This window comes from Pleuronectes platessa, chromosome 3 (genome assembly GCF_947347685.1).
Source record: "Pleuronectes platessa chromosome 3, fPlePla1.1, whole genome shotgun sequence".
NCBI classification, from domain to species: domain Eukaryota; kingdom Metazoa; phylum Chordata; class Actinopteri; order Pleuronectiformes; family Pleuronectidae; genus Pleuronectes; species Pleuronectes platessa.
The window spans coordinates 27630174-27642784 of record NC_070628.1 but is presented as its reverse complement, the minus strand read 5'-3'; the positions used below and the strand labels follow the sequence as shown (position 1 = coordinate 27642784).

Sequence of the window (12611 nt, the reverse complement as noted above, 5' to 3'; positions counted from 1 at the left end):
ATCCCCTGTGAGTCTTTTCTGCAGAACATTGCCCACGTCTCCCAACATATATGTATGACTGTTTAGCAAATAAAATAAAATAACTTATCAAATTTGAATTGTATTCCACCAAATCACAACATATGTTATCTCAAGGCTCTTTACATAGTAAGGTGAATACCTTACAGCAGTGGATCCCAAACTTTTTACAGTCCCGTACCCCTTCAGACATTCGATCTCCAGCTAATTACCCCCCGCAGAACGTGCGATAGGACACGAAAGATGGTGAGCTATGCAAAACGCACACCAAATATTTCCCCGAGTACCCCCTGAACCACTTTGCGTACCCCTGGGGGTACACGTACCCCAGTTTGGGAACCAATGCCTTACAGTATAGTAGAGAAACCCAATAGTTCCTCAGGAGAGAAAACAAAGGAAGGAACATCCAAAATATCCAGACTTAGTGTAGGCAGCCCTCTGCCTTGGCTGGTTGAGGTTAATAACAATAATTGGCTGAGGGAGTATCCAGGTTCAACTTGAAGAGACTTCTTTGTTAAGGTTAAGGTTCTGAAAATCACACAAATAATGGGATCAATAGTTTTAAGTGTCAACACCTTTAGGAAAACATATCAACAAAAATAAATGTTGTATGTGACTCTACATGTGCACTAAAAATACCTGGTGACCCTGTTGGGCAGTTTTATTCTTCTCTGTGTTCCCTTGCTGCGGTCATCATAATGAATGACTTTTATATAGAGTATAGAAAATACAATGTACTGACATAACTATAACAACAGGTAATACCAAATAACAGGTAATACAAAATCTATTCATGGTGTTTCTGTAAATTTTTTACCCACCAAGTGCTGAAAGGCTGTATGCCTTTTGTGTTGTGCTCAATGCAGAACTAATACAGCTGTATTATTACCATTGTCACCCACCTGAGTAGCCCAGACACAGGACAAATTGAAATCCACATAGCATCAAGCCGCTGTGAACACAGAAACGGTTGACTTTGCCTCATGTATAGCATTCAGATGAAATATAGGCTAATTTTTCCCCTGGCAAGCTATTCCCCGTCCTTATTCAAACAGGCTCCATCTTTCTGATGGATCTTTCACTGTCAATCCAACCCCCTGTACCTGCCAAGAGCCTCCACGGAAGGGCTTCTAGATGAATGAGGTCGAGTGAAAGATCCTGGCGCTGACGTAAGAAAGGCAGCAGCCTGAAACAAAAGAGGTTCCACGACAAAGCCAAGGGTTAAAAGGCCTTGTTGCCGTGGCTGGAAGGGGCTCAGCTGCTGCTGGCAAGGGGCCAAGACAGTGTGCTCACTCCCAAGCAAACAGAGCTACTGGCATCCAGAAGTTGTAACTGTCACACTACATTGACAAACTTGTTCTTAGCATGGTGGGGTGGCACCACAGCCATTAGCTTTGGCATTTATTGCTGTGAAAATGTGCTCCCTGGGGCAGTGCCAAGTTACAACATCACAAAATTCAATGACTAGCAAACACAGCCACTGCCAGCAATATGTCTCTGATTGTCTTTGTGCCTTCTGTAGCATAACAAGGACTGGTTAGCATTTAAAAGAGCTCTATTCACTGCTCAATAATGAATCCACTCATAAAGACAATTGGATAGAAAGGTGAGTTAATTGATGGGAAAGGTGTCCTCACATCACGTGGGGAATCAGGCTAGCTTTTAAAGGCTGTACTTGATTTCATCGGCACAAGTGCTCAGGATATTTTCAAGACTAAATTCATGCTAAACTAATCACATTTCCATTACTCTCGGACAAACTTAGTATTTTGTGTTAACTAACAAATATCAGCATGCTAGATTAACCTGGTGAGCACAGTAAACATGATATCTGTGAGCAAGTCGGTATGCTGATTAAGCTCAACGTTCTGCTGTGCTTGAGGACAGCCTTACAGGGCCCTTATAGCTGTAAAATATATTCTGTACTGCATTTCCATATGTGAGGAATTTACTCCACATATACTATGTGGCTGTGAGCGCGTGTGCTCTGTAAATTTGTTTGACTGCAACAGACTGCCAGAGTATCGTCCTGCCATCATGCCTCTGGACCACTTAATTTGACCCTCAAGCAAATTCTTCCTGAGTTGAGGTGTTAGCTAGAAGCCAGTGGACTCAGTGAAAAGATCTAAAACCCCAGAACCATAAGGGTATATGATGCAAACCACAGTGGAAAACATAACCCGCAACCATCTATCATCTGCCATTGCCCAAAATATCAAGCTTGAACCTAACGCCCCTGAGTTCCAGAAATAGCCTATTCAGTCAGTAACAGACGGCAAATTATAGGAGCCTGGACTGCTGCCTCTCCAGATAAATCCAGCAGCAAACATCTTCTGATTTGCCAGTAATGGAATTTTGTTTTGCATACTGCATGGTAGCTGCTTTTCTCTAACTTCTCCACGAAGAATGGCACACTCATGCAATGACTAAAATAAGCCAGCATGTTATGGTTTGACTCAGAGCTCAAGTACATCCAGTCGTGAGTACTCAGTGCAGCCAAAATGCCCTCAATCAAGCTTTTGTGGAAAAAAATGACTCACTAAAATGTCAGTGAGGAAGTTATCTGTCTGCCAGTTATATAATTATATAATAAGATGGAATGGAAGATGAGACATTTTCACAGCGGCGACAGAGAGAAACTGTTTTTTTGCAAGTGAAACATTAACATTAAGAACAAGTCTCTGATGTAACGTCCTTGTTCGTGTGGGGATTGCTGCACCACAGAAATCAAGATAAAGCATTTGTACATTGTATTGTGATTGCTGTAAGACATTCTTGCACAGCAGGCATGTCTGGACCAAGAAGGCACTGCTGCAATCCCAAAATGAAGGCTGAAATCTTGGTAAGGAGGCCACATAAAAGCTGCACTGCTTCACGCAGAGATTTGCATGATCTCTTGATTTCTGGCACTCAGCTGTTAATAAACAAGGCAGCAGTCGGAAACAGGAAGGTGTTCAAAGCTAAAATGGGTATCAAGGGATTAGGAAACAATGAGCAGGCTGAGCTATAAGTCACTGTAGATGACCATAAAGGACCTGATATGGCTTTGTTTGAACAGATGTGCGGCTATCTCAGTGCATATAGTAACTGCAGCTGAATGAAAGCAGCTCCTTTAATGAAAATTATCAATCAATATCATTCAGAGACTATCTCTTATTCAATGAAAAGACAAAGTGTCTTTGATCACAGATTAGTCAATACTCCATGTCTGAGATGTCATCATTCTTTTCAAAGGAGTTAACAATTTGATTCAGAAACAGGGAAAATACAAATGACGGGGGAAAAACTTGATAACTCAAAGAAGGCTTTGGGGACTTCAGTGTCCCAAATAGCAAGAAAAGAACGTGTACATCTGTTATTCCCACTGAGAAAGTGGGACTTGAAAACAAAAGTTTTATTCATGCTCAGAGGCAAAGACAGAAAAAGGAATTCTTGTGACGGAACAAATTGGACCTCTGATTATTTCACCGTGTTCGTCTGAAAGGGCTATGAATATTCATGTCAAGTTTACTTTATATTTCCCCTCTGCCTCTCCTGAAGTAATTGTTTTTCCAATAACATGAACACAAACACAGTTCAGTAAATATAGGAGAAAGTATTGATAGCAAAGGAATAAAGGGAATAACTTACAGTTTCGAAGGAAAGCCAGGACCCAGTCTCACAGTTTTCAAGAAGAGAAGGCAAAAGAGTGAAGTGCTTGGTGGGGCAGAGAATGTGGGCCCAGCCACTAACTGCAGTGAACCCCGCCTAAACTACTATATTTAAAGTAACATATAAAAGAGACACCCATCTTACTTTTAGACCATGAAAGCACAAATGATCTGATTAAAAGAAGTTTGGTTGGAAAAATTCTTGTTGAATGGGAATAAAGTCCTTCCACATTGAACCAAAGCTGGCCTGCAAACTCATAGTCTAATGGTCTAATGTAGTCAGTTAGTCTATACATTTAACCAGATGGGTTAAGAATTTGACAAGAAGGGTTAGCAAATTCTTCTTAGCTGTTTCTCAGAAAGCCAACAAAAAGGCACAAGAGGGACATAAACTGTGGGACAATTCCATTTGAAGTTAGTCTTATGAAATCGCCGGTAGACAAAGTTTTTGGATAAAAAAAACAGCCAAAACAGTAGCCTTTTAATCACACACGCCTCAGTTTCCTAAACCGTGGTCAAAGACCACTCAGCCTTCTGTTCCCCTGTGGTGGGCACAGGAAGTGATAAGGGGCGCTAAGGAAGAGTGTACATCAGCAGGCACATCCTTTGCACCTTTGGTGTCACCTTGAAACTATTTAAACTTGTACAGCGCGATTAGAACAATCCTAAAGTAATTCTATATCAGATCCAAGCAAAGTAAAAAGTCGGACAAGGTCATGTACTCATGGAAACCACTTCTACTACAACAAACACTGCTCAACTGTGGGTTTTTGTGGGACGGACTCCAGTCAACTGTGTTTTAAAAGACTTAAATATGTGAATTTCAAATAAACAAGAAACAATTCACAGACCTCCAAAGCTGTTCCCATTAAGTATGCCACACCAAGACATATTTCATCAGCACAACAGTGGCCATAAGTTTCAATTAAATTACTGTGACTTCATGGTCATACAATATAGCATATGTCATGCCCCTCATAGATGTTGAAGCCACTAATTGTAAGTCCTTTTCTTCCTGTTGAGTCCAATATCTACCCTGATTTTCATGCTCTTTTTTGGTCTCCACCAATCCCTAAGGGAAATATCAGTTGCTAACTTTGTCTGTCAGCTGTTTGCTGCCGAGCAGATGGCACATAGTGATTTTAATAGACCCTATTGCAGGAAAACAGTACAGGGTGGAGAAGTGGGAGTGAACCACGAAGAGCTGAGGGCAAATGCAGAGTTGGGTGGTCATACTACATCAGTGGTGTACCCTTCCAAGTTGAAGTGATGGGGAAATATTCTTTGAATGATTTATTGTACAATATATTATATTATTATTATTACCAAGTGTTTCCCATTAAGTGTCTAGACTGTGGCTGTCTACCATATTCTAATACATGCGTGCACTGGTGCACCTGCGCTACTGTCACAATATCCACTATCAGTGATAAGTGGAATAATATCTATCGCTAAGTAACAGTAGGTAGATCAAATATTTCAAACAAATCATGCTTGAGTACTTCAGTGGAGAAAGAATATATGTTCATGCTCAAGCAGTTTTGCTGCAAGCAAGACAATGCCATATCTTCCTTGCTATCATTCCTCTCTTCTGTCCCCTTTGCTCCACAGTCTTTCATCCTCTTACACAAAAGCCCATGTCAGAGCAGACTGACACGGCACAACAACACATAGAGGGATGCTGGGAACGTCATTTTTACATGAAAACAACACCAGAGCCAGCACAGTCAAGGCCAAACATGGTGCCCACACATGTTCTGTCTCTCAACAGAGCATCAGCATTTCTGGGTGATGTAATCAGAGCTCAAGGTGTTGAGAAAGATCACCGGAGGCAATGTTCGATCACCACATCATGTGATGTTTCCCTGAATCAAGACAGAAGAGGAGACAAGAGACGTGTTGCTATTGGAATAGACCTTTTTTCATGCATATAAAACTTCTGCGAGAGACGAAGAAAAATGTTCAGAAATCACAGACAACATCTGCCATAGAACGCATGAACAACCCCCAGTGTGAATGTGAGGTCCCACTAATAACAGCGCAAGAATGACAACATCCTGCGCTTTTGTCAACAACCTGTGTCTGAGTGCAGCCCAGAATATACTCCTGTCAGTCTCAGGGTTAGGGCTCAGCAAACTGAGCATCAAGCACATCGACTTTACTAAGCCCCTGACTCCGCCTCGTCCTTTTCTCTTTCTCACACACTCATCCCTTGAGCACTTTCAGCTAGTCTTAACACTCTACCAAACAATGGCCACACCAAAACAAGTCGCCTTTTTCAAAAAAAATCCCCACCACCTCTTGCCAGTTAGGGGTGAGCATCTGAAAACAGGGACCCTTCTCACTGAGGTATCAATCTTCGTTTGATAGGCCAATAAATATTTGAGTGGGCAACAGCTCTCTGAAGAGATGTTTATGGTTCCAAATAACAACACCGTCTTCCAGTCTGGGCCTTTGCGCAGCACAGGAGTCTCTAGAAAATGAAATGTTAGGGGACTGGGACTTGTCGGGGAAACAGAAGTTTAAAGTAAACATGGCCGAAAGCACAACCTTGCTTTCTCTTTTATCGCCTCCCCTGCAAACACATGTATACAACTGTCCACAAGAGGAGAATGTGTGTGTGTACTTGCGTTGATGGTAGGTGTTTGCGACCCAGCGATCCACGGTCCGACAAGCACTTCCCTTTGACAAAGCCCCAAGCCTCAGCCCCCCTTTCTCTCACAGGATAAGCATTTCCAGCTGGTTTCACAAACATTACAAATGAGATTCAATGTGTGCCACAGATTGTCCTTCTCTCGTTTTTTCTACTCCCCTCCCGCTCTCCCTCTCTCTTACCCTCCTTTTCCTTCTCACAGTGGCTCGCCTTGTCTCCAGAGACGGGGTAGCTCGGGAAACTAGGCCACAGACTGGCCCGTTGAGACAGAGGAGTCCAAAGCAGAGCACAGCTATGCTCAGATCAACCCCTTTAACCTTTAACTTTACACATAGTTCGGAAGCAGTAAAATAGGTGTAATGTGTCATATTTGCAAATTAAACCGCTTTCCTTAAATCAAAATAAAAGGCTCATTAGGTAATTTGCATATGTTTTATTGTTAATTATGTTATAATGTATAAATAAAAAGAGTTGTGTTACATAAAATTGACATTAAAAATGATGAGAGCTCAACAGGCTGTATCTGCAGGGCTTGGGAATTGTGGTATGACGGCTTTGTTGTTCTATATTGTGATATGAGACAGTGGTTTCAGAATCTTTGCACCCTACAGACAGCTTGGCTACAACTCAACAAGTCTACCTCAGGAGGTAAACTGAGTTGGGCAGCTCCTATCACACTGACAAATTACACTATGGAAACAATAAGTCTGAGTTGATAATAGTAATAGCAGACTTTTAGTCTGATATGTCCAATTATTTGTTCTCAAGGTGTGTATTTAGCTTAACATTTTTAGAATTCTCCTTGTTGAGAGTGAATTTGACTGAATTAATTAGTTATGTTATTTATTTGATTATGTAAATGAGATAATCTTTTATTTCTCCGGCAAAGGGGAAACTTGAAAAATAAGTATTAAAAGTAGTCGCAATTGTTGAGAATAAATACCAAAGATGAGCCCAATGGTTTATTTCCACTGTGGGCCATCAAATTTAACAAAGATCATGGCAAGAACAGCATGGGAGTGAGTCTCGTGTCTGTGCATTAAATACTAACCTTGAGACAAGCAGTGAACAAATCCAGACCCGCTGATTCCCCCATATCTTTTTTTAATGCTATCCTAAACTATCATCTTTGGTTCACCGAGAAGGTTCCACAAGGCCACAGCAATCTCAAATCATATGTTTAGCCTTCATTTAAATACATTAAACTGTTTGGTAATATGCATCACTGAAGCAGAATATTAAGTGCAATGTCTTCAGGCATGACTTGCATCGTCACCTTATCTTACCAACATCTTGTTTTAAGAACCTTTGCATTTCTTTTATAGTCGTTCTTACATGATGGAGCATAAATTAGGTTGTGTTTAATCAAGTATACACAAATTCACTGGAACACAGCAAACCTGAGGGCAGCTATGGATGCCAGTATGGGAGTACTGGTTTCAAGAGCTCTAGGCAAACTATAATTAAGCTGCCATGTTGAGTCTGTTGTTTGCACTATACTTGATGAATACTTGAAGGAACAATGCACAAAGACTGACATGAATGAAGGAGGGGGTGTCAATAGGGACCCCTGGCTCATTTTTGCCCCAGGCACTTTACAGTGCTGCTTCGACAGGGTCAGAGTTTAGGGATCAGTTTCACCCCATGTTATGCACCAACAGTAAATGCAGTGCTTGTGTGTTAGTGATGCGATGCACTACATCAAATCCCCATGTTGTTCTAGAATCGACAAGATAAACTACTACATGTCTAGAATTCATAACATATTTTCATTTCTGTAAAGCAGGTACGGTATGTCTGATATATGGTAACACATGGCAGGAGCCCTGTGAATCCTCCCTTTCAAAAGACAAGTGTGCTAGTTGTGCTAAGATACCGTTAGACCCGAGGGTCCGCAGGACTGTAATTACATATGAACAAGATCATGTTCTTTTCATGATGTTCATTTATTATGACTTGTTTATGAGCTGGATATAGGATCTGAACTGCGGCCATGAAGTGCAGAGGCCCAACACAGGCTCTAATAACAAGTGAGGTATTGATAAGGCCACAGGGTGCAAGGTTCAGGAAGGTAACAGTAATCACTGAAGCCTGTTGTCAGTGGTGAAAGCATTGACCTAGATTATTTTTAAATAATCAATGACACAATATAAAAATCAACCAAGATAAAGTCTAACAACTTCCAAGATTATTCTGCCAAATGTCTCCAAAGTCTGGAATGAACTTTAAACCTCTTATAAATTCTAGGCCATGGATGACAGGTCCTTCATGAGCTAATCTACATGTGCACGAGTCCATAACAACCAGGAAACCTCTACCTGCTGATGAAGATCATATTATATGAGATTAAAAGGTCCAGAACAGCCATTCAATTTACCTTTTAGATTATTTAGTCAACTGGACTGGGTGCAGAGGTATTTTGTGAAGTTTGAGGATCCAGTGATCCTTTCACGGAGAGTGGGATCTCCATTGTAGACGTGAAAATGGATCAGACCTGGAGACTTTTAATTGATTGTTTTCATAATTTCGTGTCACGTCCACAGAAGTGCCCACTTCTCATGGGTTTAAATTGCAGCAGTACGTTAAAATAGAGCCCGGATTTACACGTAAAAAAAAATCTGCCATCTTTATCTGATAGCCTTAAAAATCCCATCTGCGACAACAAAACTTCCCTTACTGAGGTACAACTTAAGTCTTTCATAATCATCCAACCAAAATAAACCAGCACACATTTTCCCCAAATAGAACACCCCTTGTGTCCTGATACACAGGACAGTAAAAAAACAAATAACCTCATTCTGTCTGTGTTTGCCATTAAACCTGCCAGTCTCCAGGGATTATGGGCATGTTCCTGGACTGTGCACATAAGGATCGCTGTCTTGTCTAAATTAAGGCTCTTCATTCAAGCTATTCTTGATGAGACTATAAGCTACATTAATAAAATACACTGTTGTCTTATTCCTCCGAATGAAATCCTCTACTATGAAGAATCGTTTTGAGGCTAAAATGATTGAAAGTTCTGATCACACCTTGCAATTCAATGAGAGATGCAGGTGAGCTTGCACTGTCTGAAACTGATCATGAATATAATTACGTCCTCAGTTATTTACCTGGTGACCACCGACAGCACATGGAAGCATTAAAGCAGGGCTCCAACATGAACACTGTGTGGAAGGAAATCATGTTCAACACGATCACCTGCAGCCCCAGGTTACAATGCTGGACACATCCAGGCTGCTCACTGACAGCAGCACTGACAGCTCACCTCCATGTCTGTAAAACAGTGCAGAGCCTAAACCCTGACCACAGACTGTGTAACGGGGTAGTAACACTGAAACTAGCTTGGTAGTGGTCCTGCTGTCTGCTAAACTGCGTTTATTGGACTAAATGTGGCGCTGAGGAGACACGCTGAGAGTGAGAAAAGGCCGGAGGGACACAGACACACCGCGGACATGGGACGAGCTGTGCGGCGGTTTGGGGGGGGGGGGGCACAGATTAGGCAGTGCAGCCAACTCACGTAGTGTTTGGACGGATTGCGCCTCTTCTCCACGTCCACGACTTTCACGTCCAGCACAGTCCGGAACTGCATCTTGACCCTGCAGAGGCTCTGCATGTGGAGGCGGCGGGCGGGGAGCGGAGGGAGCCGGGCGGGCTGGCGGGCAGCTGCGGCGGCTCCGGACGCGCGGATCCTCCTCGTATCACGGCAGCGAAATCACAACATTCATCGCTGTGTCATCGAGCAGTTCAGTCTGTGGGCTCCACTCGAAGAGAGCTGGCGATTATACCACCACCATCACCGCCACCAGCCCGCCACCTCCTCCTCTTCCTCCCGGTCGACGAGCGTCGATCAAATCAGAAACTTGTCGATTGTCCACTTAGAGCCGCGCGCTGATCGCCCTCCGTTGAAATGGGCACAGACGGATATCTCCAGCGATCAGCCCCCCCACACATACACACACACACACGCACACACAGACAGGCTGGCCGGCGCTGATCGAGGTGGTTACCTCTAAAAAACAGAAAGTGAGGCGCGCTCCTTTGTGTCTGCCGCGGTGTCCGCACACAGGATCCGCATCGCACCTGGAGGAGACAGGATGGACGCAGTGTTAGCACCGGCACATGCAGCCCAGCGGCCCCCGGCTCCAGCAGCCCGCAGTGAATTTAGGGAACTGAGTGGGATGGGCTTCACTCACTTCTTCTGCTACTTGGAAAAAAGGCACTGGGAAATCATCAGCATGTAGCTTTGCCTCCCCGCGACACGACTGAGCCGCTGATAAACAGTATGCGGCAGCGGCTCGACTCTTTCCCCATAACTTTGAGAGGATATGAAACAATGCGTCTGAAACATCTGGCCCCGCTGTGAGGTGGTGGATGTGTTTCAGTGTGATGAGCTGTGGCTTACAGGGCGCTCTTACACACACGGTGAGCTGTCATTATAATAACCAGGTAGATGACAGGCTCCAGCCTCTGAGTCACGAGCAGCTTTCTGGCCGGAGACACGAGCGACTGGAACTATGGATACAGATGTTCCGCCGGCGACCAATCAGCAGCAGGCTGCTCCACATGAAAGAGCCAATTAGCGACCAAACACTGCCCCCGTGCGCACAGCACGAGCACACTGCTGCAGACACAGGCTGAAATTTATACTTGTCTCTTGTTAGGGCCCGAGAACTGACAGGCACTGACAGACAATGAGCCCCTATTGAAATTGTAAGGATTATTATTATTATTAGGGCCCGAGCACTGACAGGCACTGACAGAGAGTGAGGCCCTATTGAAATTGTAAGGATCAACATACTAATTTCCTTGGCAACAAAAAACGATCACACAGAAACAACATGCATGCGTTATTCAGCAGGATGGGGACTGGATCCCACCCTCCAAAAAATACTGCATTAGCTGAAAATGCATTAAGCTATTCAGTGGCGGTTCTACATGGAATTGCGCCCCGTGATGATGTGCGCCGCACGACGATGTGCGCCAATGTGCATATGTGCTGCAGGATGATGTGCGCACCAGGATGATGTGCGCCGATGTGCGTCCCAGGATGATGTGCGCTGCTGGATGATGTGCGCCACAGGACAATGTGCTCCGCAGGACGATGTGCGGCAGGATGATGTGCCCCGAAGGATGAAGTGCGCCACAGGACAATGTGCGCCGCAGGACAATGTGCCCTGCAGGACTATGTGCGCCGATGTGCGTCCCCGGATGATGTGCGCTGCAGGATGATGTGCACCGCAGGATGATGTGCGCTGCAGGATGATGTGCGCTGCAGGATGATGTGCGCTGCAGGACAATGTGCGCCGCAGGACGATGTGCGCAGGATGATGTGCGCTGCAAGATGATGTGCGCCGATGTGCGTCCCAGGATGATGTTTTCGCTGCTGGATGATGTGCGCCACAGGACAATGTGCGCTGCAGGATGATGTGCCCCGAAGGATGAAGTGCGCCACAGGACGATGTGCACTGCACTATGATGTGCGCAGGATGATGTGCGCTGCAGGATGATGTCGCTGCAGGATGATGTGCTCCACAGGATGATGTGCGCCACAGGAGGCTGGCGCCAATGTGCGCCGATGTGCGTCCCAGGATGATGTGCGCCGCAGGACAATGTGCGCCGCAGGACGATCGCCGATGTGCGCCGCAGGATGATGTGCACCGCAGGATGATGTGCACCGCAGGATGATGTGCGCCGCAGGATGATGTGTGCTGCAGGATGATGTGCGGTGATGATGATATGCGCTGCAGGATGATGTGCGCTGCAGGATGATGTGCGCTGCAGGATGATGTGCGCCGCAGGATGATGTGCGCTGCAGGATGATGCAGGATGATGTGCGGTGATGATGATATGCGCAGCAGGATGACATGCGCCGCACAATGATGTGCGCAGATGATGATATGGCTGCAGGATGATGTGTAAACAACTCCCCTTTAAAAGGTCTTGCCTTGCAGAGGCAAGGCAGATTTTCACTATTTGGGTGTGTGATGTCTCCGAGTCTCTAGAGCTCGTCCTGACCTGTGAAACTTCTTGTACTAAACTTTATATACATGTAAGTACTGGGTCTGCGGTCATCGCTCTTCAAACACCGACTTCGACAAGACACTGCTGCTTGAAATACATTGGTTTCAAGTGTCAATGTGACTAAACGGATACAGAAACTGGTGACTCTAATGGGAAACATACAGTGGAGCACTTGTAGGCTCAAGGGGAAGATATGAGAGTCAGATTGAGGACGACAATATGTGTGTTTAACTGCGTGTTTTTAATTTGTGTCATGGTTGTGTGTTGGG

The 12611-nt window shown here is 44.5% G+C and overlaps 1 protein-coding gene across 3 annotated transcripts in view; it reads right to left on the bottom strand.

The window, feature by feature from the left end:
* Positions 1-9954, bottom strand: part of sh3pxd2aa (SH3 and PX domains 2Aa) — a 122574-nt gene extending 112620 nt beyond the window's left edge. For 2 of the 3 annotated variants that reach the window (XM_053418343.1, XM_053418344.1), the window contains exon 1: positions 9839-9954. In XM_053418343.1, the coding sequence (XP_053274318.1) occupies positions 9839-9934 (96 nt within the window). In that variant the 5' untranslated portion in view covers positions 9935-9954. Of the gene's footprint in view, positions 1-3648; positions 3724-9838 lie in introns of those variants that run through there. The other variant, XM_053418345.1, reaches the window with a different exon arrangement.
* Positions 9955-12611: the final 2657 nt, after the last annotated feature.